The sequence below is a fragment of the Tupaia chinensis genome, unplaced genomic scaffold, assembly GCF_000334495.1.
Source record: "Tupaia chinensis unplaced genomic scaffold, TupChi_1.0 Scaffold000089_1, whole genome shotgun sequence".
Lineage (NCBI taxonomy): Eukaryota > Metazoa > Chordata > Mammalia > Scandentia > Tupaiidae > Tupaia > Tupaia belangeri.
The window spans coordinates 713,278-737,429 of record NW_006159551.1 but is presented as its reverse complement, the minus strand read 5'-3'; the positions used below and the strand labels follow the sequence as shown (position 1 = coordinate 737,429).

The 24,152-nt window shown below is 41.3% G+C and overlaps 1 protein-coding gene across 1 annotated transcript in view; it reads right to left on the bottom strand.

The window, feature by feature from the left end:
* ARL8B (ARF like GTPase 8B) overlaps positions 1-22,423 on the bottom strand; it is a 50,771-nt gene extending 28,348 nt beyond the window's left edge. The window contains exon 1 of the mRNA XM_006143048.2: positions 22,192-22,423. Within this exon, the coding sequence (XP_006143110.2) occupies positions 22,192-22,416 (225 nt within the window). The 5' untranslated portion in view covers positions 22,417-22,423. The remainder of the gene's footprint in view (positions 1-22,191) is intronic.
* Positions 22,424-24,152: the final 1,729 nt, after the last annotated feature.

Genomic DNA, 24,152 nt, shown 5'->3' with positions numbered 1-24,152 from the left:
AAAAATAATAATAATAATCACTGGTGAATTCTACAAAACCACAAATTTTTCTAAAACTCTTCCCAGAAATTGAAGAGGGGGGAACACTTCTTAATTCATTCTGTGCCAGCATAACCAATATCAAATCCAGATCAGGATGCTACTCTTAAAATAATAAATCAATAAAAACAAACAAGCAACTACAGACACAGTATCCCCTTATGAACAGCTTGTCAACTGGATGGCTATGGGAAGGGGATCACAGCCTGAGGAGGCCCTGCCAAGGCTGCCCTCTCCCCCTCTCTTCCTCTCCAAAGAAGGTATAGGAATGGCCAGTAGACGCATGAAAATATTTCAACACCAGCAATCATTAGGGAAACTCAATTCAAAACCACAAAGAGCTACCATCTCATACCCATTAGGACGGCTACTAGAAAAACAAATGAACAAAGTGGCAAGTACTGGTGAGGATGTAGAAATGAGAACCTTGTGTTCTGTAGGAAGAAAGATAAAATACTATAGAGGACCCCCTGCAGGAACTGAACCGACTCATTCAAAATTCCCAAGTCAAATATCATCCATTAACTACTTTTCCCATTCAGCTCCATTTCTAGGAGTTTTTCTGGGCTCTGAAGAAATCTAGCTTTATAAATTGACAGCCACTTTATACATATTCTAGGTCTGCCTCAATATACTTCTAGGGAAATAAACTTCACTGCTTAGGGAAACTGCAATATTCATTAGAGGCTGTTGAGAGCTGCAATTAAACAAATGTCAGGCATTACTGAGAAGTTACCCAGAAACTGTCTCTAGGTTACAATTTAACCCATGACTCCTATTCATATTTAGACAAAGTATCTTTAAGTGAGAATGAAAAATCTTCTAAGCCTGTCCCAAGGACTTGCAGTATATCATGTCAGACACCTACATGTGCATAACTCATCAACTCTTTCCTACCTGTAAGATAAATGAAGCCATGAAGATTTTGCTGTAGGTATATCATAAAACAAATACATGATCCTCCCTTTCTTATCTTTAAAGACTAGCCCACACAATCCTTGACAGCATAGGAGACACAAGAAAATGTTTACAAACACTATTTTGCCTGACAGACTTATAGAAGAAGTAAATGCTGGTGACTGTCAATACCATACAGTAAAATGTGGTGACTAATTTATTCGTCCTTTGTTGCCTACTTCTAACATTTTTCTGCCTCATGAATTTGTGACCTTATCTACTTCACTAATAGTATAAGGGTTGCTCTGTGTTTGCTCCACACTGGAAGATACTCAGTAATGCTGCTACTTTTAAAAATATTAAGTGGACCAGCCACATTAGTTATGACAGCTGGATCACACAAACTACACTGACTGTGCCGTTTGAGTCCTGGACCTGCTGCACACAGGGCACATGTGCGTTTGTGCCCAAAATCCCAAAAGGAAGGAAACGTGGAGAAGGGATAACAATGTGACCATCCCCCACAGAGGGTGTTTCTCCCTTTCTCTATCTTTCTCCAGGGAGCACATGCGTCCTCTGGCAAATTTTAAAATATTAAGGAGTTACTAAATTGCTAAAAATAATTTCAACTAGAGTGCAATAAATCTTCAGCTAAGAGTAGAGAAATCTCTGCTTCTACACTTACCAGTTGCTCTGGAATGGCTACAGAAAATGCCATGGACTGAACACATGTTCTTCCAATGGCTCTTTTTTACTTGCTCCTCTGTAGGTATCCCAAAGAAAGGCTAACCCACTGCAAAGCCTCTCCACTGGTCCAGCATTGTTTCATAGTGAGACTCAGCTCTTCAGTGATGGGCAGTCATGAAATACTGAGTCATTATATACTGCTCAGGCTCCAAATTGCAGTGCCTTCTAGATACTAACATCATTATTTATTCAGTAGCTGTCTATAATCCCACTTATTAGCATCAGAGTGGAGTCTGGCAGGGAATTAAAAGCACACTAAGAAGCTGAAGTGATGAAAATGTTTTCCAGTTATATGTGATTACTCCATCACTGTTGGCTAGGATACATGTCATTGATTATCTACCAATAAAAATAACATTGTTAACAGCATCACAACATTATTCGTCTTACAGGCCTCATTTAAAAACAAAGAAACTTGAAGTCAAAGTCATATGCACAACTAATAGTGACAAAACCTGGATTTGAACCCCAGTCTGAACTTAAAAGCCCTCAAGTTACTTTGCACTTACTCATAATGCCTTAAGCATTTGAAGATCATCTGGTGACATCTTCAACAGAAGTACTGTACAGAGGCTTGCAATCAAAGTTAAGATGCTAACAATAACAAATACCAACTCAATGGTTAATTGAGAGGTTGTAAATTTCAAAAGAAAGCTCTGCTAGTCCTCTACTTTAAATAGTTAAAAAAAAAAAAAAAAGTATCAATGGAGCAATCATTATCTTCTCCACCAGGCCAAGACTAGTAACTACAATCAAATGTATCAATGGAAACACAAGCCAGATAGACCAGTTCCTTTTTCAGCAGCTTGTCCCTGGCATCCTAGTACACGCATAGTAGGCTAGAGCAAAGGACTCTGTTACAGTCGTCCCTCCTTTCCCATGGTTTAGATTTTTGCAATTTCAGTTATTCATAGTCAACTGCAGTTCAAAAATATTGACTGGACAATTCCAGTAATAGGGGGCCTGCCAGACACTGGGTAATGGTAAGAAAGGTCACCCTGCAAGGCAGATCCACAAAGGAAGGTTCCAGATCTGTTTCTGAAGACCTCCCCTGTGTACTCCCGTACTCTGGGTACCCAAGTGCCCATGACCTGGGGCTGGCTGAGGCTGGGGGCAGGGTGCAGTAAGACCAGCTAAGGATGCTATCAACCCCCTCCCATCTCTCTCCCTCATGGAAGAAATAAATCGATAAAACTTAAGAAAGAAAACATTTCAGAAATATTAAAACAATTCCTAAGTTTTAAATTGCATGCCATTCTGAGTAACATAATGAAATGCAGTGCCATTCCACTGCACCCCACCTCCTCGGTCACATATCAGCCTTTTGTCTAGAATACCCACTCTGTATATTACCTACCTGTTGGTCACTTAAGTAACCATCTCAGCTATCAGATCAAAATAAACAAGTGTGCGTGCGTGTGTGCGTGTGTGTGTGTGTGTGTGTGTGTGTGTGTCTGTGTGTTGGATCCAGTACTATCTGTAGTTTGTGGGAGGAAGGTTTTAGAATTTATCCCTAATAAATAAGGGGGGACTGCTCGATTTTTGTTTCTCTTTCATGAAATGATTTAAAACAACAACAACAAAGCCTTCGAGAATCAGAACCCAGGCACAGGAACACATGGGAGGTACGGGTCTTCCAGCTAACCGTAAATGTCAGGCACGATGATGTCCACCATATTCCCAGCTACTCAGGAGGCTGAAGCGGGAGCAGCACAACCTCATGATCAGCCTGGGCAGCACACTGAATAGTAACACCGCATCTGAAAGAGCCAAGCCAGGCATAATAGTGCTTGCCTACAGTCCCAGCTACTCAGGAGGCTGAGGCAAGGTGACTGCAACACAGCAAGACTCTGTCAAAAGAATAAAACAGAAACTGGTCCCCTGTATTCAGTACACCTCCAACCTGAAACTCAGGAAGCTTTCATTCCCCTCTAAAATTGAATCCCTCAGTGCTCACCTGAGGAGAGACCGAGTTCCATTTCACACACCATTTCTTTTGTTTTTTAAGAGGATTTTTCTAAAGGGCTCATGCACAGAGAGACAAAAAGTGAGAAATCATCCCCTCCCCTCAGAGGGGATGACTACACTGAAAGCCCTTCTCCTCCATTCTCCTCTTGGGATTTTGGACATATATGCACACGCATCCACCGTTGAGTTTCAAGCCGCTGGGTCCGAGATGCCAATCACAATCAGCCATGTGGGAGTACAGTGACATAACCATTACGCCATCTGCTGGTCCCCCATTTTGTCTACCATCTAACTGGAGCACATGCTCCTCCTTCCCTAATCCCCAAATAGCACATCAACTAAATGGTTACTGCCAACTAAGGCGCTCTCATCCTATGCCAGGTACTGTGCTGTCTTACTTCACTATGAACCCGTGGGGTAACTACTCTTATTCCTATATCACCAATGCGGAAACTGAGGCTTTGAACAAGTCACAGAACTCTGGCAGACTGAGACTTATTTAGACATGCCTGACCCACATACTTAAACATTACCCTGCTTCACTCTACTGAATCGATAATTACAGAGCACCTAGACTCAGGCCCACAGTGCTACACTGAGGGGTGTAAATAATAACAAGGGAATTTACAGTCTGGAAGTGGAGAGATGAACAAACATTGAGCATAAATAAACACAATTTTGAGCATGTGCTATGAAAACAAAGCAAGAGGCAATTAATGTTGGCTAGGAGAAGAGTTGGGGCAAGGCTTTAATGAGTATGGCAATGTCATCTAACAGAAAAGGAACACCAGCAGACAGAAAAACGGGGAAAAAAGACTGTAGGCAGGGATCAGCAGTTAGCATAATGGCTAAGTCGCTGGACTCCCATGTAGTCGACCGCGGTTCGAGTCCCAGGCCCAGTGGCTTAAACTCACACCGGGCACGTGTGCGTGCGTGCGTGCGTGCGTGCCCAAGATCCCGAGAGGAGAATGGAGGAGGAAAGGATTATGGCGTGGCCATGCCCCCTGGGGGGTGATTTCTCACTTTCTATTTAAAGGCATACTTCTTTCATCCTTTGCCCACACTCATTTTGCCAACTTTAGACAAATTTAAGCCCCTCTCCCAAAACCTGACAGAACAAATACTAAACTTTACAAGTGTTCCTAAGAAAGATAATATAGGGAAGGAATAAACCAATAAACTTGACCTAAAACATTTGGCAATGGAAAGTCAAAGAAAACTAAAACTGCATAGAGAACAGCATAAACTAGTTTCAATCATAGGACTTGGAAGAGCAGTACTTACCAAGTGGCAAAGCAAGATACAAAAGGACTTGTCTATGAACACGAACCCAGATTCATCACAGCTCACGTTATTTCAGAGAACTTCCAGGCTGAGAACTGAATTCCAGACCCATGTAACAACTGTGTCACTTAACCTTTCTTTACCTGACACAAGCCAATGAATACCTATTTATCGAGGGGACTAAAAGAATTATACAATACACTGTGTGAAAGCACTTTATAAAATAGTCAAGTGTGTTTCATTAATTAAAATAAAGATTCTTACTGAATACTCCCTGTGTGCTGGAGGGGGGTGGGGGGTGATTAAAACAACAGTAGTGCGTCTAGGAAGAATTTTTATGTTAACTACCCTAAAGAATGACAGCGAGGACAGCCCCATGGCCTAGTGGTTAAGGAAGGCACATCCCACCTGGTCAACTGCACAGATCAGATCCCAGCCCTGGTAGCTTGAAAAGCACACAGGGCATGTGAGCCCAAAATCCAGACAGGAGAAATGGAGGAGAAGGAACTGTGGCATGACCACACCCTGTGAGGGGAGGGGTGCTTCTCTCTCTTCCTCCTCTCTCTTTCTCTCTCATGAGCTCACATGCCCTGTGACAAATTTAAAAAATAAAGAAATGGCACAGTGAAGGTAATATGGCAAATTCCTGACTTGATTTATGGTAGCATCCACATGTTCCAAAAATGAACTGTATCTTTGAGCACTTTAAATCCATATTAGACTGTTATAAGTGATCTCTAAGCAGTTATCAAACAGCCTAAGACTGAAGGCCAAACTCTGCCCTTTCAACTGTGCAGTAAAATAATCAGGCATGTAATCTGAGTGGAAGAAAAACTATATTGTGAGTCTAACGATATTTACCTAGATGTTTACCTATCACCTAAGGAAAAATCTCAACTTAAACCCCAAGCAATTAGATTTCCTTTAGGTTTAAAGCACACAACTATACATAAAAATTTTCTCTTCAGTACAGTCTACAAACCTAAGCCAGGAACTTTCCATGGATAGAAACATTCCTCTTCAACAAAAATCAACTCACAGTGATCAAAGATCTAAACCTAAGACCGCGAAAACTACTGGTGGAAAACCCTGGGGGAACTCTGGGAGACACTGGGGCAGGCAAAGACTTCTAAAGCAAGACACCCCCCAAAGCACAGGCAATAATGCCGAAAATAGACAGGTAGGATTACATCAGATTAAGAAGTTTCTGCACAGCAAAGGACACCAGAACTAGTGTGAATCAACAACCCTCAGAATGGGAGAGAATTGAGATAAGGAACTGTTAACCAGAATACACAGGGAATTCAAGCAGCTTACCCAGAAGAAAACTATTAACCCAATTAAAAGATGGAAAAATTAGCTGAATAAACAACACTCTAAGGAAGACATACGAACAGCCAAAAAAACATGAGGGAATGCTCAATATCCCTCAGCATAAGGGAGATGCAAAGCAAAACCACAATGAAATACCACCAAACCTCAGTCAAAATGCCAAAGATTAAAAAAAAAAAAAAAAAAAGTAAGTGCTGGAGTGGATGTGGTGAAAGGGGAACACTCCTACATTGTTGGTGGAAATGTAAATTGGTCCAGTCACTGTGGAGAACAATATGGAGGTTCCACTAAGACCTTCAGATAGAACAAGGACAGGAGAACGCTCAGTCGGAAAAGGACTTGCACAACTAAAATTATTGCAGCATTATTCACAGTCGCTAAGACATGGAACCAACCCAATGTCCACAAACAGGTGAATGGATTGAAAAAGTGTGGCACATATACCCCATGGAATACTATTCAGCCATAAAAAACAACAAGTCCCTGGAATTTGATAGAAAGTGGACGAATATGAAAGATTTGTTGCTGAGTGAAGCAAGTCAGGCTATGAAACAGAGACATTTGCATGTCTCCACTTAACATATACCGACAGTCCACACTCTATAGTAGAGACTGAAAGTCTGGAGGACATAAAAGCATTAAAAATTGTGATGGACACTAGAGACAAAGTGGAAGGAGAGTGTGGGAAGGGAAGAGCATAGGAAAGGAAATGTAGGGGAAAAAATAGAGAGGTAAGATATTTGTGGGACACAGATATGATTTATTATCTGTTGATGAGGATGTGTATAGTATTCTCAACTGGGCTGGACTAAAGTTATATCATGCTGGGTAAAATCTCTTTATAATCTAAAGGATGTATAGTGATTGAATGTATAAATAATAATAATAAAGAAAAAAGGAAGAAAGAAATATTCCTCTTCAAATTAGACTGCTAAGGCTTCAGGAGCCTGTTAATGAATCTCGGCCACACTGAAAACATACATAGCCTTTATCCAGCTATTGCAGGGGCTGTGATTTGACCTCTTCTGGGCAGCCTGCATTCTGGCCACAGATGAACATACATAAATACTACTAATAAACCAGGACAGCCCAACAGCAATTCTGGAGGAGCAGAGAACATATGCTTGGTTCTGTGTACAAAACTTTAGCAAACAAGTAATCAGCAGGGAAGGATAACTGATACCAATCACCAAAAAGAAATTATTCTGTAACTTACCCTTTCGAAAATAAGCAAGTATTGGATTTTCAAATGTCTCTTATTTCTCCTGAGGACAAAGTGATGAATTGGATAAAACTTTAATTCCCAATTTTAGTCCCACTGTACCTAATACAGTACTAACAGCATATTATTCCCAAATGGCATTCCCTTTGTATCACTTTTTATGTAACACATTTTACACTCAGTTCATCTTTCTTTTCTAAAACTATTCCCCCTTCTCCATCCCATAACTGCTATTTGTTGATGGTACAATATAACCATATTTCCATAGTCACTCAAATCCTTAGAAGGGTCTCTGACTGCAAATTACCCCCTGCCCAGACATATCTGAGGTCTAACTGCACTCACTCTACCGCCATGGTAACGTGCAGCTTTCCCTTCCTCCCCAACTCCCTGCCCTCCCTCACTGTATCTCAACCAGACTCTTGTACTGTAATAACCTTGTAACCAATTTCCTTTGGATGGTCTCTATATTGCTACCATAGTAATGCTCCGGAAACACAAGTCTTATTCCTCTGACCAAAATTCTTCAGTGACTCCCCATGTCTACAGATCCAAACTCAGTCAAAGCTTTACGGGAACTGACTCAATTTACTTTTCGAAGCCATTTAAAATTTTTTCCTTCACACAAGTTACACCGAATCCAACAAAACTTCTTGCCATTGACTGTTCCTTTGCTATTCCTATTCCTTCTTGAACATGTTTTCTCCCCCCATAATACAGGAAGTTCCAAAAAGGCAGCAACCAGTGCCTCAAGGGGACTGCAAATTCACAGCTGTCAATAGCGATTAAGCCCACTCTAATTGTAAATCCTAGTTAAAAAATTACCATGTACACCACAGACATTAGGCTCTTATTCAAATTTAAAAATATAATGTTAAGTATGTGCTTGTACATAGTACTAAATTCTAGAGGGCAGATACCAGAGGGATTAGCATTCCTAACTTAAAATTTCAAAATTCAAAATGCTTCAAAAATCCAAAATTTTTTGAGCACCAACATGACACCATGACCAACATGACACCGTAAGTGAGGAATTCCACACCTACAAGATGGGTTACAGTCCAAAGGCTGCAAAAGAGCCATCCCATGGCCTGGTGGTTATATGAACTGAATTCCAGGTGGCTGACTGCATCTTTCTAGTCCCAGACACACCAGCTTGAAAAACACACTGGGCCCGTGAGCATGCATGCCCTGAATCCCAAAATGATGGAGAAATAAAAGAAGGAATTGTGTGATCATTCCTCTGGAGAAGGGGGTGCTTTCTTGCTTTCTCTCTCTCTGGAGAGCACATGCATCTTCTAGCATTTAAAAAAAAAGCTACAATACAAAAATATTATGTAGAACTACCTTCAGGCCATGTGTATATGAAATATAAATGAATTTTGTGTTTAGACTTGAATCTCATCCCAAAATAGCTCAAAATGGAGGGAGGCAGGGATCGACCCCATAGCACAGCAGTTAAATTCTGTGCAGTGGAAACCAGATCCCACATGGCTGACGAGGGCTCAAGACCCAACCCAGCATCTTACACACCAGTCATATGAGCACAGAGCCACAATCCTGATGAGACAGAAAACTAAAAGAAAAAGAACTGCAGCATGACCAGGCCCCTTTCTTTTTCATGCACACATACTCTGGCTTTAAAAATAAAACAAAAAAATTTAGGGGCCAGCAAGTGGTATGGTGTTTAAGGCACTGGACTCACACATGGTTGATCACAGTTCAAGTCCCAGATCAGGCACCTTGAAAATGTCAACACAGGACACATGTGTGCACAGGCCCAGAATCCCAAGAGCAGAGTAGAGGAGAAGGGACTGTGGTATGGCCATCTTCCCTGAAGGGGGTGATTTCTCAATTTCACGCTCTCTGTCTCTCTCTGTGTCTGTGTGTGTGTGTGTGTTTCTCTCTCTCTCTCTTTAAACACATGCACTTTGCGGCAAAAACCTAAAAAAAAAGATTTTTAAAATATCTCACTACATATATGCAAATACTCTAAAATCCAAAAATATCCATAACCTGAGATACTTTGGGTCCAAGCACATCAAATAAAGATACACTCAACCTGTACTAACTGCTATTCTTTTCTTCCTGCTGGTATCAATTTACCTTTCTAGTTCCTATAAAGCTGCAAACCATCTCAGTCTTTCTTCCAATGAGAGACTAGAATTTTATAAACAGTGACTTATGTTAGAGCTCTCTTGTACTTTATTTTTCTGATCTATGCCTAAAAGTTCTAATTTCCAGTACAAGAAATTACTCAGTTTAAAATAGCAAGGTTTAAGTATCTCATAATGATTTTTCTGTCTTCATAAACATCAAAACCAAGAAACAGAAAAGTTAAATGACTTGTCCACAGTCAATGGTGGGACATGAATAAGAACAACTCATATTTTCAACTACTTGTTCAGAAATGTCTCCAGAACAAATACCATAGTTAGATACTGAGCAGTATATCTGAAGTATAATTTTACCTTCTAAGAGGAAGACCTATGTAAGTAGGTCCATCGAAAATTACAAGCCTGGGCTGGTCCTGTAGTGTAGCAGTTAAGCATTGATCAGAGGAAGCTGGATCCCACATGTCTCGCAAGCGTGTGAGTTCTAGTCCCTGAAACTCAAAAAACAGCCAGGTCTATGCCCGGAGGCCAAGGATCCTCACAATATGGAGAATTGGAAGCAAAAAGGCCTGCAGCATGACCCAGCCCCATGGAGGAATGCCCTCTCTTTCTGTGCTTCTATCTCTCCTGCATGTATGGACACATCTTCTGGCATTAAAATTTTTTCGTAAAGACAAAAATCACTAGCCTACTTGAAGACATCTTTTCCACAAGTCCATGTCCACTTCTCTATTAAATTCAACATCAAAATGACAACATGTGGGACCAGCAGTTAGCGTAATTGCTATGTCGCTAAACTTTCATGTAGTCAACCACAGTTCGAGTCCTGGACCCGGTGGCTTAAACTCACGCCGGCCGTGTGTGCAAGCGTGTCTAGGATCCTGAGAGGAGAATGGAGGAGAAGGGACTGAGGAGTGGCCATCATCCCTGGGGGGTGATTTCTTGTTTTCTGTCTCTCTCTGTCTCTCTGTCTTTCTGGCGAGTGCACGTGACCTATAGCAAAAAAAAAAAAAAAAAAAAAACCTTTTAAAAAAAAAAAAAAAAACTCTTTCAAAAAAAAAAAATGACAATGCACTCAAAAATTTTCCAAGATTAATTTAAAAAGACTGCCTAAGCAAAAGCTACTAATAATTAAGTAAAATAAAGAGAAATCTATTAGAAATAAAAAACAAACACTGATGATTACATACATTACTGATAAATAATAGTCACCATTTATTAAGAGCTTTCTACATGCCAGACATTGTACTACTCACTTTTCATACATTTATTTATTTAAATTCCCATAACTACTCCCTGTGTAAGGCATTTTACAATCATCTCCATTTTACAGTGGTGGAAAGGAAGCACAAAGAGATTTACACAAGCCATATAATGACCAAGTCAATATTCAAATCCAAATCTGTCAGACTCTAGAGCCCTAGTTCTTAATTAATATTAAGCTACCCTTCACATACTAAAATATGAATATGGGTTCATGAAGACATACTGTTTGGGGACTAGCTGTAGCATGATGGATGAAGTCGCTGGATCTCACCGCATAGTTCGATTCCTGGAACCACTGGCTTGAGAAACACGCATATGCGTGCGTGCCCAAAATCCTAAAAGGAGGGAGAGGTGGAGAAAGGACTGCGGTGTGACCATTCCACATGAGGAGCGCTTTCTCACTTTCCATCTCTGTTTCCCTGTCTCTCTGCAGGGGGCACACATACCCTCTGGCAAATTTTTTAATGTAATTTTTTGTTCAATTTTATATTTTGAATACTATTGGTCCACTTAAAAAATTTAACACCTAGTACGTATATACCTAGTATGTGCGAGACACTGTTACAGGCACCGGGAATACATCAGTGAGTAAAACAGACATAAGCCTGTCTCTAAGGAGATCACGCTGACCCAGCAGCTAACATTCATGAAGCCCCTTCCATGTGCCTTGTTTCTAACATTGTTCCAAGTGTTTTACATATACTAACTCGTAACAGCTCTGTGAGGGAGATACTACTTTATTCCCACTTTACAAATAAAGAAACAGACATCGAGAGGGTAAATAACTTCCCAGATATAATTCAAGTAAAAGAGTCAGGACCTGAAGTATTCTGACTTTGAGCACTTAAACGTCTATGCCACTCTAACTCATGCAGTCACTTACCTTACACATACTCTACTCACCATACCACAATCACATGCCAACTCTGTTCTCATAGTAATACTTCCTTCATAAATGGCTAAAGTAATCACTACCTAGTAAATTGATACAAGATTTTTTAGTATTATCTTTCCAATAATCATCCGGGCTTTTTATAGCAAATGATTACCTTTCTAACCCAGTTTAGGAGGAAAGGTTTCCATTTCTAAGCAAAACTGTCACTACTTAGGTACCTGAAATGTAAAACTATTTGGTCAGTATTAGACTTTTTTTAAAGAGTTATTTAATTTTATTTATTATTATTTTTGTTTCTAATTTGACCAGAGAGAGAGAAAAAGAAAGGGGAAGTAAGAAAGCAAGCCACCAGGTCCAGGACTCAAACCACAGCTGGCCATGTGGGAGTCCAGTGCCTTAACTACCATACCACCTGCTGGCCCCAGCATTATTTTGTTTTGTTTTGTTTTGTTTTTTAAATACATTATTCTTGGGCCAACAAGTGCCATGGAGGTTAAGGCAGCTATATCCCACATGGTCTAGTGCCTGAACCACCACTCTACCTTCTGACCCATACACAATCTTTAAATGAATCCTTAAGGTTTGTGGATTCTTTTTAACAACAACAACAAAATATATGTGAGTATATAATATACTAGAGTTAAAAATATGTACACACTTCAAAAACCAGGGCCAGCTGGTGACGACATGGTGGTTAAGTTGGCTGGATCCCACGTGGCCGAATGTGCACTTCAGTCTTATACCCAGTGGCTTGAAAAGAAAAGAGAAATGGAGGAGCAGGGATTAAAACACAACCATAACCTGTGGAGGATATTTTCTCACTTTCTGTCTCTCAGGCAAATGCACACATCATCTGTCAAAATTTTTTTTAAATAAATAAATAAAATATACTATTTAAAATTATTTTATTTAACTTTATTTATTTATTTATTTTAGTTTGATCAGAGAGGGACAGAGAGAGGGAAAGTGAGAAAGCAAGTCACCAGGTCTGGGACTTGAACTACGGTCAGCAATGTGGGAGTCCAGTACCCTTAACCACCAAGTCACCTGCCAGCCCCTAAAATATACCTTTTAAAAATTAAGAAACTAGGGGACTAGGAGGTGCCATGGTGGTTAAGGCGCTGGACACTCCCACATGGCTGACCACAGTTCAGTCCCAGACCTCGTGGCTTGCTTTCTTACTCTGCGCATGTGTGTGTGTGTGTGTGTGTGTGTGTGTGTAGGGTCAAATTAAAACAAATGAATGAATTTTTAAAAAAAAATCAAGAAACTACTTGACCTATTCTTAAGGTTTTTGCCATATAGTATGTGTGCCCACCAGAGACAGACAAAAAAAAGGGAAAATGAGAAACCAGTCCCCAAGGGAGATGGCCACACAGCAATTCCTTCCCCTCATTATACCCCGGTATCTTGGGCATACATGCAGACTTAACCAGCAGGATTTTTTTTTTTTTTGAAAGAGATTTTTGCTATAGGGTGCTTGTGCCTACCCAAGAGACAGAGACGCAGAAAGCAAGAACTCGCCAGTCCCCACGGGGACGGTCATACTGCAATCCTCCCCTCTCAGGATTTGAGGCACACATGAACATGCGCCAGGCGTGAGTTTCAAGCCGCCAGGTATGGCACTTGAACCATGGTCGACCATGTGGAAATCCAGGGTCTTAACAACCATGCTACCTGCTGGCCCAAGAAACTAGTAGATCTATTAACAAACATGCACAACATAATGTAATGGTCTAAGCTGAAGGTGAATATGTGCTAAAAAAATTTCAAATTTGTTTCAAGTAAAAATAATACATTTCAATACAAAATTACAATAAAATTTATTTAAATAAATTTTAAAAAACAAAGAAAAAGTTATTTTTAGGATATCAAATAAGAATGTCATTCTAATGTATAAAACTGGGCAAGCTATGAAATCAGATCCAAATATAAGATCACTAAATATCTAACCTAAGAAACAGTGTAATCTGAAAAAACATAACACAAAAGATGTAAGGCTTATGGTTCCGAGTTTGAAGAATGAAATGAACTCAAATTATTTCATTAGAGATTTCAATTTTTGGTTTTGTCACATCTTTAAAAAACTATATCCTGAACTATCATCTCATTTTGTGTCTGTTTATTTTATTTTTTGGGACAGGATCTTGCTATATTTCCCAGGATGGCTTCAAATTTGAGGTCCTCCTGCCTCAGACTCCTAAGTAGTTGGAACTATAAGCATGCATGGCCACACCCGACTAATTTTAGATATTCAGCAAAGAGGTTAACACTTTTCCCCTTATTCTTCACAAATATGAGCTTAAAGGACATGAACCAACTTTTATAAGATGAGAGTCAAGTTCTAAATTATAAGAAATTCACATGCCATGGTCTCAAAAAATGGTCTACTCTGCACTTTCTTAAATTTCAGTTTAGAAAAGATGATTTTTCAGCCACCTCCACTGCAAGAGAGCTTTACATCACATGGCTGACCATGGTGATTCAACACTTGGCCCTAGTGGCATTATAAACACACCAGGCATGTGTGTGTATGCCCAAGATTCTGAATGGATGAATGAATGCAGCTTGACCACAGTCCACTAGAGGGTGCTTTCTCTCTCTCTCTGTCTCTCCATCTCTTTTCTTCTTTGGCATGTACATTCATCCTATGGAAATTACTTTTTAAAAAAAAAAAAGAAAAGGCAAGCAGAATTCCACTGTAATCGGACTACAGTGAGGTAATGACTACTTGAAAACATGATGGAATTCTGGACTACACAATCCTCCAATAGGTTTAAAACAAATTAGCTCTATGATAGCTAAAGGGGATGAGCTGTAATTAATTATATTTACATGGCTTGCCTACTACGTTCAATGAAAAGGAAAGTAGAAAAAAGAACGCTGTTCTCTACAGTATCAATCTTAGCAGTTGCTGAGACATCATACAAACTTCTTGAATCATATTAAACACAAAACCAGCAATATTAAATAAGAGAGTTTGAAAATACTGGTATACTTTATCTCATCACAAAACTAAATATTTTCCCCTAAAAACACCAAAAAACAAAGTGCTTGACTAAAATGCAACTTTATACATAAAATCAGTTCAGAAGTACTTCTCAGCGAGAGCATATACCTTCTGAAAGCAATTTGGCCATTTGACATGAATTATGTTCATATCCTTTTTAACCAATAATGCCAACTCTGGAACCTATTCTCAGGAAATGCAGATCAGATTTATGTATAACAGCAAAATTCTGGAAACCACTCAAATGTCCAATAATGAGGAAATGACCAAATATATTACCTATATCTACAAAATATACCATAATGGAATAAACCAAAGGCACTAAAAATGGTTCAAGACATTAAAAAAAAATGCATACACCAAAGTGAAAGAAAACCAAGCAGACTATAAAGCATTATAAATAGTATAATTTTAAAACACTCTAAAAGATGTCTGGAAATACATATTTTAAAAAGACAAAAAGGGGACCAGCAGCAGATGGCATAATGGTTACATCACTGGACTCCCACAGTCTTGAACCTAGCGGCTTAAAACTCACACCGGGCACATGTGCATACTCAAAATCCCAAGAGGAGAATGGAAGAAAAGAGGAGAATGGCTATCCCATGGAGGGAGGGGTGATTTCTTGCTTTCTGTCTTGTTTCTCTCTCTGTCTCCCTGGAGAGCATACGTGCTCTATAGCAAAAATCTCTCTACAAAAAAAAAGAAAAAAAAAAAAAAGACAAAGGAGGGGCTAGCAGGTAGCATAATGTTTAAGGTACTGGACTCCAACTTGGCTGACCACAGTTCGAATCCTGAATCTGGAGGCTTGAAACTCATGCCAGGCACATGTGTGTGTATACCCAAAATCCTGAGAGAAGAGTGGATGAGAAAAGACTACATCATGGCCACCCCAGGGTGATTTCTCACTTTCTCGCTCTCTGTCTCTCCAAGGAGCACACACGCTCTATATATAGCAAAAATCTCTCCAAAAAAAGACAAAAAGGAAATAATTTGAAATACTGACAGCAAGTTCATCTATGATGATGGAGAAAGAATTCTTTTCTTCTACTTTATTCTAGTCTCTTCAAATTTCTATTAATGAGCCTATGATGTTGATAATCAGGGAAAAATATCTTCTAAAAGTAATATTTAAGTAACATTTCATAGGTGCAATTCATTTTTTTTTTTGAGAGGTTTTTGCTATAGGGCGCGTGTGCTCACCAGAAAGACAGAGACAGAAAGTGAGAAATCACCCCCCCCCGGGGGGGGGGATGGCCACGTTGCAATCCCTTCTCCTCCTCCATTCTCCTCTTGGGATCTTGGGCATGCACGCACAGGCGCCTGGAGTGAGTTTAAGCCGCCGGGGCCGGGCCGGGGCCGGGACTTGAACTGCAGTCAATTACATGGGAGTCCAGCGACAGCCATTACACTAACTGCTGGTCTCTGTGCAATGCATTTTTGTACCCATGTTCAATGACCATCCACTTAATATATCTCTGAGAAACTTAAAAGGCCCATTAAGTTGTGAAATATCCTCTACCACAGTCATTTAAAACACATTATTGTACTCTAACAGCTTCTTAATGAGAATATTTGGCTTCAAGTTTCCTGGTCTGTATGGAAAAAATAATGGAAGAGGGGATGGGGGGTAAAGAACTTTAAAGATGCTCCTTGGCAGGAAGCCGGATGTTTTACAACTTTGCCTATATTTGAAGATCACCTCATTGGGAAAAAATAGCTTCTACAGTAAAGTTTCAGATTTATTACATGTTTAAACTGAAGCTAGAGCATAGTCTTTAAAAACTGATTTGGGGGGCCATTCAGGTGACATGGTAGTTAAGGTGGCTGGATCCTACATGGCTGACTGCAAGGTTAAAGTCCCGGACTCAGCAACTTAAAGAATGTGCCATGTGTGCATGTGTGTGTGCCCCAAATCCCAAGATGGGAGCAGATACTGTGGTGTGGCCATCCCCCGAGAGAGGGTGCTTTCCTGTTTTCTCTCTCTCTCTTCACCTCTCTCCCTCCTTCTGATAAGAGAATGCACCCTCTGGCAAAGTTAAACAAACAAATAAATAAATAAATAAATAAATAAATAAATGTTGTCCTGAGTCGAAAGAGGCACATAAATACAAAAAAAAAAAAAAAGATGTTTTTAAGGATTAGGATGCCCCAGTTCACAGCTCTCCGGTTTCAACCTCAGCTGGATATAGAGACAGTAGGACAAGCAGAAAGCACATTGACCCTGGATTCTGCTTCTCATTAGCTCTACTGCCTTAGGAATTTCACCTAACCTCTCTGGATCTCCTAGCCCCCTCTGTAAAATGATAGTAAATGGAGGGTAACTAATTAAGGTTTCTATAAACTCTTTTTAAAAAGTGATTCTAGAGACCAGCAAGTGGTGTGGTGGTTAAGGCATTGGACACTCCTACATGGCCAACCACGGTTTGAGTCCCAGACCTGGTGGCTTACTTTCCCTCTCTCTGTGTGTGTGTGTTCTTTCTGGTCAAATTTTAAAAAGAGGGGGGTGAGGGGGGAATGAATACATAAAATTTTTTAAAAAAGTGATTCTAGATATGGATTTCTACCATCTTCCCAAATATCTTCTTTTCTTAATTCTCAGCACTAAAAAAAAAAACATGTCCCTAGATAAACCTTTCAGGTATTAGCAACTCACAAAAGTGTAGGCAAAATTTTATAGTACTAGTTTTTTTAAAGAATTTTTCATTTAAATTTATTCATCATTGGTATTTTCTTATTTTTATTTTTTTGTGGAATTTCACCAGAGAGAGACAGAGAGAGGGGGGAAAAGTGACAAAGACACCACCAGGTCCAGAACTCACACTATGGTTGGCCATGTGGGAGCCCAGTACCCCAACTACCACACCAACTGTCAGCCCCAATGCTACTTGTTTTTAAAAAAGATAATGTTTATAAAATTCAGCCTGGTAAATACTTGTTGGTAACTATATTATAACCTTTCTAACAGTCCCAGCTAAAAATAAAGATTACTCAACATATAGCACACATACAGGACACATGACTTATTATGCAATAACTGCCGGAATAGTTAGCAAGGGCAATAACTATTCCTTAACATTAATCAGAAAATCTAAGAGTAGGGGTGTTTCCTTCTATAATGTCCAAAACAAAATAGAGCACTACACAGAACCAAGTATATCTACACAAAATATTAGGTAAAATGAGATATTATTTAGTTTTAAAAACCCTTAAAAAAAAAAAAAGGACATTTTAAGACTGAACTCCACTCTCACTAAGTTGCCTATTCTTTCAGAATTGAACTGAACTCTGCCTAAAAGTAATTCATCTTCACAAATCTTTTGAGTAAATTAATGACATCTATTAAGCTTTTCTTGACTTTTAAAGCAGAAGATATAGTCTGTTTTAATTTAATTTGGCTTTAATTTGAATCAAAGTTTTTATAGAAAAGAAAACTGGCTTCACCTTAAGTGTCACACCTGCGAAGTTGTTAACTTTAAACAAATAAATGGCCAACTTTGTCAAGTAAAACACAGTACTCAGGACATCCATATTTCTGGTTTGATAAATCGAACATTCTACGGAAATACAAAGAGTACAGCTGACTTCTTAAAAGATAAGGCTAAATTTACTATTTTGACTTCTTATTCCAACATAAAAATCTGTAAAAGGTTTTTTTTTTTTAATTTTTTTTTATTTATTTATTTTTTTTTTGGAGAGATTTTGTCTGCAAGGCACGTGCACTCGCCAGACAGACAGAGAGAGACAAAGAGACAGAAAGCGAGAAATCACTCCCCAGGGGGGATGGTCACGCTGCAATCCCTTCTCCTCCATTCTCCTCTCGGGATCTTGGGCACGCACGCACACGCGCCCGGCGTGAGTTTTAAGCCACCGGGTCCGGGACACGAACCGCGGTCAACTACATGGGAGTCCAGCGACATAGCCATTACGCTAACTGCTGGTTCCCTAAAAGGTTTTTCACTAAGGTTTCTTCACCCTCAATATCCTTCATAAAAACCACAGATTAAGTGAAAGTCTGAGAATAAAAATTTAAAAAGTAGGAAATTAACTGAAGTCTCATATCTTCTCCAGCATCTTAAAAGCCAGTTATACTCTGGATTCCTTTTTAGTATTATTTTTAGTTAACTCATAATTACATACATTTATACCATGCAATATGACATTTTGATACACATATACAATGTGGAATGATTAAATCAAGCTCATTTACCTGTCCATCGCCTCACTTATTCTGTGTGGTGACAGATCTTTTGTTTTCTTTTTTTTTTTTTGGAGAGGTTTTCGCTATAGGGTGCATGCGCTCGCCAGACAAAGAGAGAGAGACAGAGAGACAGAAAGCGAGAAATCACCCCCCTGGGGGATGGTCACACCGCAATCCCTTCTCTTCCATTCTCCTCTCGGGATCTTGGGCATGCACGCACACGCACCGACCGGGAGTGAGTTTTTAAGCCACCGGGTCCGGGACGTGAACCGCAGTGACTACGTGGGAGTCCAGTGACATAGCCATTACGCTAATTGCTAGTTCCCAGATCTTTTTTCTGAACAGACCCTAGCCACACCATGATAATGTTAAAAGAATAGCCTAAAGTTAAGACAATAGTGGAACCACCAGTTCATTTTTTTTTTTTGAGAGGTTTTCGCTATAGGGCCCGTGCGCTCGCCAGACAGACAGAGAGAGACAAAGAGACAGAAAGCGAGAAATCACCCCCCAGGGGGGATGGTCACGCCGCAATCCCTTCTCCTCCATTCTCCTCTCGGGATCTTGGGCACGCACGCCCACGCGCCCGGCGTGAGATTTAAGCCACCAGGTCCGAGACGCGAACCACGGTCGACTACGTGGGAGTCCAGTGACATAGCCATTACGCTAACTGCTGGTTCCCAACCACCAGTTCATTTTGAGTTCAACAGCTTTGCATAAAATCTTGCTGTTAAGTAAAATAATCTAATGCAAAAAGGGAGGGGGGAGCATGCTGTGATTACTTTCCACAATCCATAAATCCACTAGTGCAGCCCATAGTCAGATACATATAGCACATCCCTCAGTATGTTCAAAACACTGCTCCTGCATTAAATGCGTGTACCCACTACAAATAATAGCAAGTTAGCATTCACCTATGCCCTTGCAGGAGCAGGTACTAGTCGCTTAACAGCTTTCATTTCACAGAATCCTCAGAGCAACTCTGTAAGAAACATGCTATTATCTCCAATTACTGGATGAGAAAGCAGGGACTCAAAGAGGATATAAGGCTGCTAAGTGGCAGACTGAGATTTCAAATCCAGGGTTGTTTGACTTCAAAGTTTATGCTCCTCAGGTTAAGCTGCAAGGGCTACTGAAAGCTGTAAGCAAGAAAACCTCCACGTTTCTTAAAGATTTCCTCAACTTTTCAAGGTTTGCTGTACATAACTACTTATCTACAACAAATACAATTGATTGTAGCAACACATCTATCTACACTGTAAGTTAATTAAATTTTATCAGAGGAATGGATTTACAAATTGACTTCAATTCTTAACTCAAGCAAAGTCAGAAAATACAGCTGAATGAGGCTCAACTTCACTTACACTGGAAGAGTTCTCTTTTCCACATGATACAGAAATTTTCTTTTTTTTTTTTTTTGGAGAGATTTTTGCTATAGGACGCATGCGCTCGCCAGACAGACAGAGAGACAGAAAGCGAGAAATCACCCCCTAGAGGGGATGGTCACGCTGCAATCCCTTCTCCTCCATTCTCTCTCGGGATCTTGGGCACGCATGCACACCCGCCCAGCTTGAGTTTTAAGCCACCGGGTCCAGGACGCAAACCACAGTCGACTACGTGGGAGTCTAGCGACATAGCCAATGCGCTAACTGCTGGTTCCCTGAATCAGAAATTCTAACATGAATATATAACCCAAAGTTTGTTTTTCCTTATGAATCTGGGTTGTATTAGATACACATTCCATTTTCTTATAACTGTTGAAAAGAGAAGCCAAAAATTTAAAAAAAAAAAAAAAAACACCTAAAGGATTGAAAAAAAAGAGCCAAACAAGTAGCTAAATTTCCTTCATTCTTAAATGCAAGATTCTTCAAAGAAAGTTTGGATTTCTGCTAAAATATTTTCCCCCACTTAACTGCTGTTGCTCTACCGTGGAGAAGACTAAGAGTCACAAGTTACCTATTTTCTCCAACAAGGGAGCTGTGTTTCCATCGGTCCTGTAACCAAACCAGTCAGACAGCTAGTCTCCTGTGAAACGAGGATTTCAACAGCCATCTACAAGGTGGAGAACTGCGGCCATCTCCCTTTACAACACTCTAAAGCTCAACCCTGGCATGTACAAGCTCCTATCAGCTAAGACTGAGTCACGGCAACTCCTGGACTCCAAATAAAGACCGGCGAGAAGCCTTTCATTCCTGTTCCTTTTCCAAACAACCAAACAAGCACAACTGAATAACCATCCTTCTACTCAATCACTGCTGAATACACACCATATTATATCTAAGTCATGGGGCAAGACTCCCTCTCTCCGCCCGCCCCCAGACGCCCATTCCCTAAACATGGAATAAGCTATGTTTCCTCCACGTCCCTTGCTCTCTCTTCAAAGCGCTTTCAAAAGAACCCCTCTTTCTCAGGATAGTTACCTTTATGATGAGTACGGACCGATTGTATCTACTCGCTTACAACAATGAGCTCTGGGAAGCAGAGGCCCCTGATATCTTAACTTCGTAACTACTACGGACTACTCTGGGCAAGCTGGAAATGTATCTCCCAGCTTCAACTACTGAGCTCAGCAATTAGCTCGATCTCCGCCCCGAGGCGGAGAGAGAAAACGTACAACTGGATTAGATTAGAGGGGACGAGTTTGCCTCCAGAATTCAGGAAGACGCCCACATTGGTCCCCGGCTTTCACAACGGGGCTCTCCGTCCCAAGCCGCAAGTTGAAAGAGGCTCTTAATGCGTCTGCTCGCTCACCAGGACTGGCGGACTCGCCAAATCCCACCCTTCGGGAAAGTGACAGACTACAGTTAACCCTTCAGTTGCCCCCCCAGAGAGGGAACCCCAACCCCAGGAGCGCTACAAAAACGGGACACGCGCGATTTAACTCGTTCTAAGCCAGCGCCGCGTAGCGAACACAACCCTTTGAAGACGACGACTAAATGGAATTAACCCTGCAGCTGCCGATCTCAGCGTTATTTCCCCCTCCACCTGCCGATCTCAGCGTTACAAACTCCGCCGCCGACACGCGGGAATTCCAAAAAATTCCAAATTCTGGCCCTCGGAAAGGTGACAGGACCCGTTTGGCAGCGCCCCCGCGTGGCCCCCCCCCCCAAACCCCCCGCTATGGGGGGGGGGGGGGACCCGAACTCGGGCCTTCAGGGAGTAAGTCGGGCCGAACTCGCCGACTGCGCAGCGGAGGCGGGTGAGTGGGCGAGCGCTCACCGCGATGACATTGACGAAGGTGGTCTTTCCCGAGTACTGCAACCCCACAAGCGTCAGCTCCATCTCCTCCTTCCAGAAGAGCGAGCGGAACCAGTCCAGCAGGCGGGAGATGAGCGCCAGCATGATGGCGGCCGGGAGGGAAGGACGGGCAGGAGGGCGGGCGAGCGGTGGCTGCGACGACTTCCACACGAGCGGGCCTCGGGCCGGACCCCCAACGCCTTTCATTCGGGCCCGGGCGGACGGGGGGGGCGGGCGGCGGCGGCGGGAGCCAGGAAGCCGAGCGTGTCATATGACTTGCCCTACCCCCACGCCCGTCCGCGCGCAGTCGCTGGAGCCCACGGCAAGAGCGGCGTGGCCCGCCTAGTCAGGGCGCCCGCCTCCTGCAGCGCCACCTGGCGGGGCCTCCTCGTAACACAACGTACCCTAGAGCTGCCATTGGGCTCTCTCTCCGTCGCCCCCACCTCGCTCATTCAAGGTGGTTCATTCAACAAATGCATTCATGTATTCAATCCTAGTGGTTACGGCGCTGGATCCCACATAGCTGGCCTAGTGGTTCGAGTCTTGATTCGTTGGCTTGAGAAACACACTGCACCCAAAATCCCAAAAGGACAAATGTATGGGAAGGGATTGCAGCATGACCATCTATGGGAGCAGCAGGATTGTTCCTCACTTCCTCTCTCTTTCTCTCTCCCTTCAGGGAGTGCACATGTCCTCTGACAAATTACCCCCCACAAAGTTATTTCATTTATTTGTTTCTATAATTGTTCATTGACGATCTGCACTGTGCAGTAAGTCTGACTTCAAAACTCTGAGGGTCTCAACTTGGAGTATAAATCCCTGTCCTCCATTTAGGGTGACAGCATAAGATGGGAAGCGACAAGTGTTTATCATCAAGGAAGTGATAAACTATGGAGTGTTTCCAAAAGGGAATATTATGCATCTGTGAAAAAAGAGAAAGCTATCTCTAAACTGATATGGAATGCTGTCTAGGAAATATTTTTGAGAAAAAAAAAAAAAAGCAAGTTTCAAACTATGTATACAATAATTGTGGAATAAGATGAGAAAACAAGAATGTGTGTGTGTGTGTGTGTGTGTGTGTGTTTGTGTGCGTGTGTAGAGAGAGAGAGAGAGAGTACTTGCATTAAAGAAATACTGGAATGGGCCAGACCATGTCCAGGTGGTAAAGGAGCTATATCCCACATGACCAACTGCATGGTTCAAATCCCAGACTCGGATGTTTGAAAAACACACCAGGCACAGGTGTATGCGTGCATGCCCAAAATCCCAGAAGGAACAAGAGATGGAAGAGAAGGGATTGCAGCATGCTTATTCCCCATTAGAAATGCTTTCTTCCTCCCTCTGTATCTCTGTATCTCTCTGGTGGGCAAATGTGCCCTCTATCAAATTTAATTAAAATTTTTTTTAAAAAAAAGAGAGTGAGAAAGGCTTGCTAAGAGAGTAAGGAAAACTAGACATCCTAGAGTAAGAATGGAGCTAAGGGACCAGTAGATGGAGTAATTATGATGTCACCAGACTCCCACATAGTCGACCATGGTTTGAGTCCTGGACCCACTGGCTTAAAACTAGTGCTGGGCGCATGTGCATGAGTGCCCAAAATCCTGAGAGGGGAATAGAGGAGAGGGGATTGCGGAGTGGCCATCCCCCCTGGGAGGTGATTTCTCACTTTCTGTCTCTGTCTTTCTCGGTCTCTCTAACAAGTGCACTCACCCTGTAGCAAAAATCTCTCTGAAAAAATAAAAACCAGAATGGAAATGAGATTTTTCTGGATATCTTTTTGTATTATTTTTTTACTTGAAGCAGCCTGATCAAAAGGCACTTTAATTGAAAAGTGGATATAAATAGCTAGAAGGCATTCAAAATTTACCAAAAAAAGCCCTGCCCTCATAGAGCTTGTGCTACAGTGGGGGAGACGCGGTGTGATACACAAGCCAGTCTGAGAT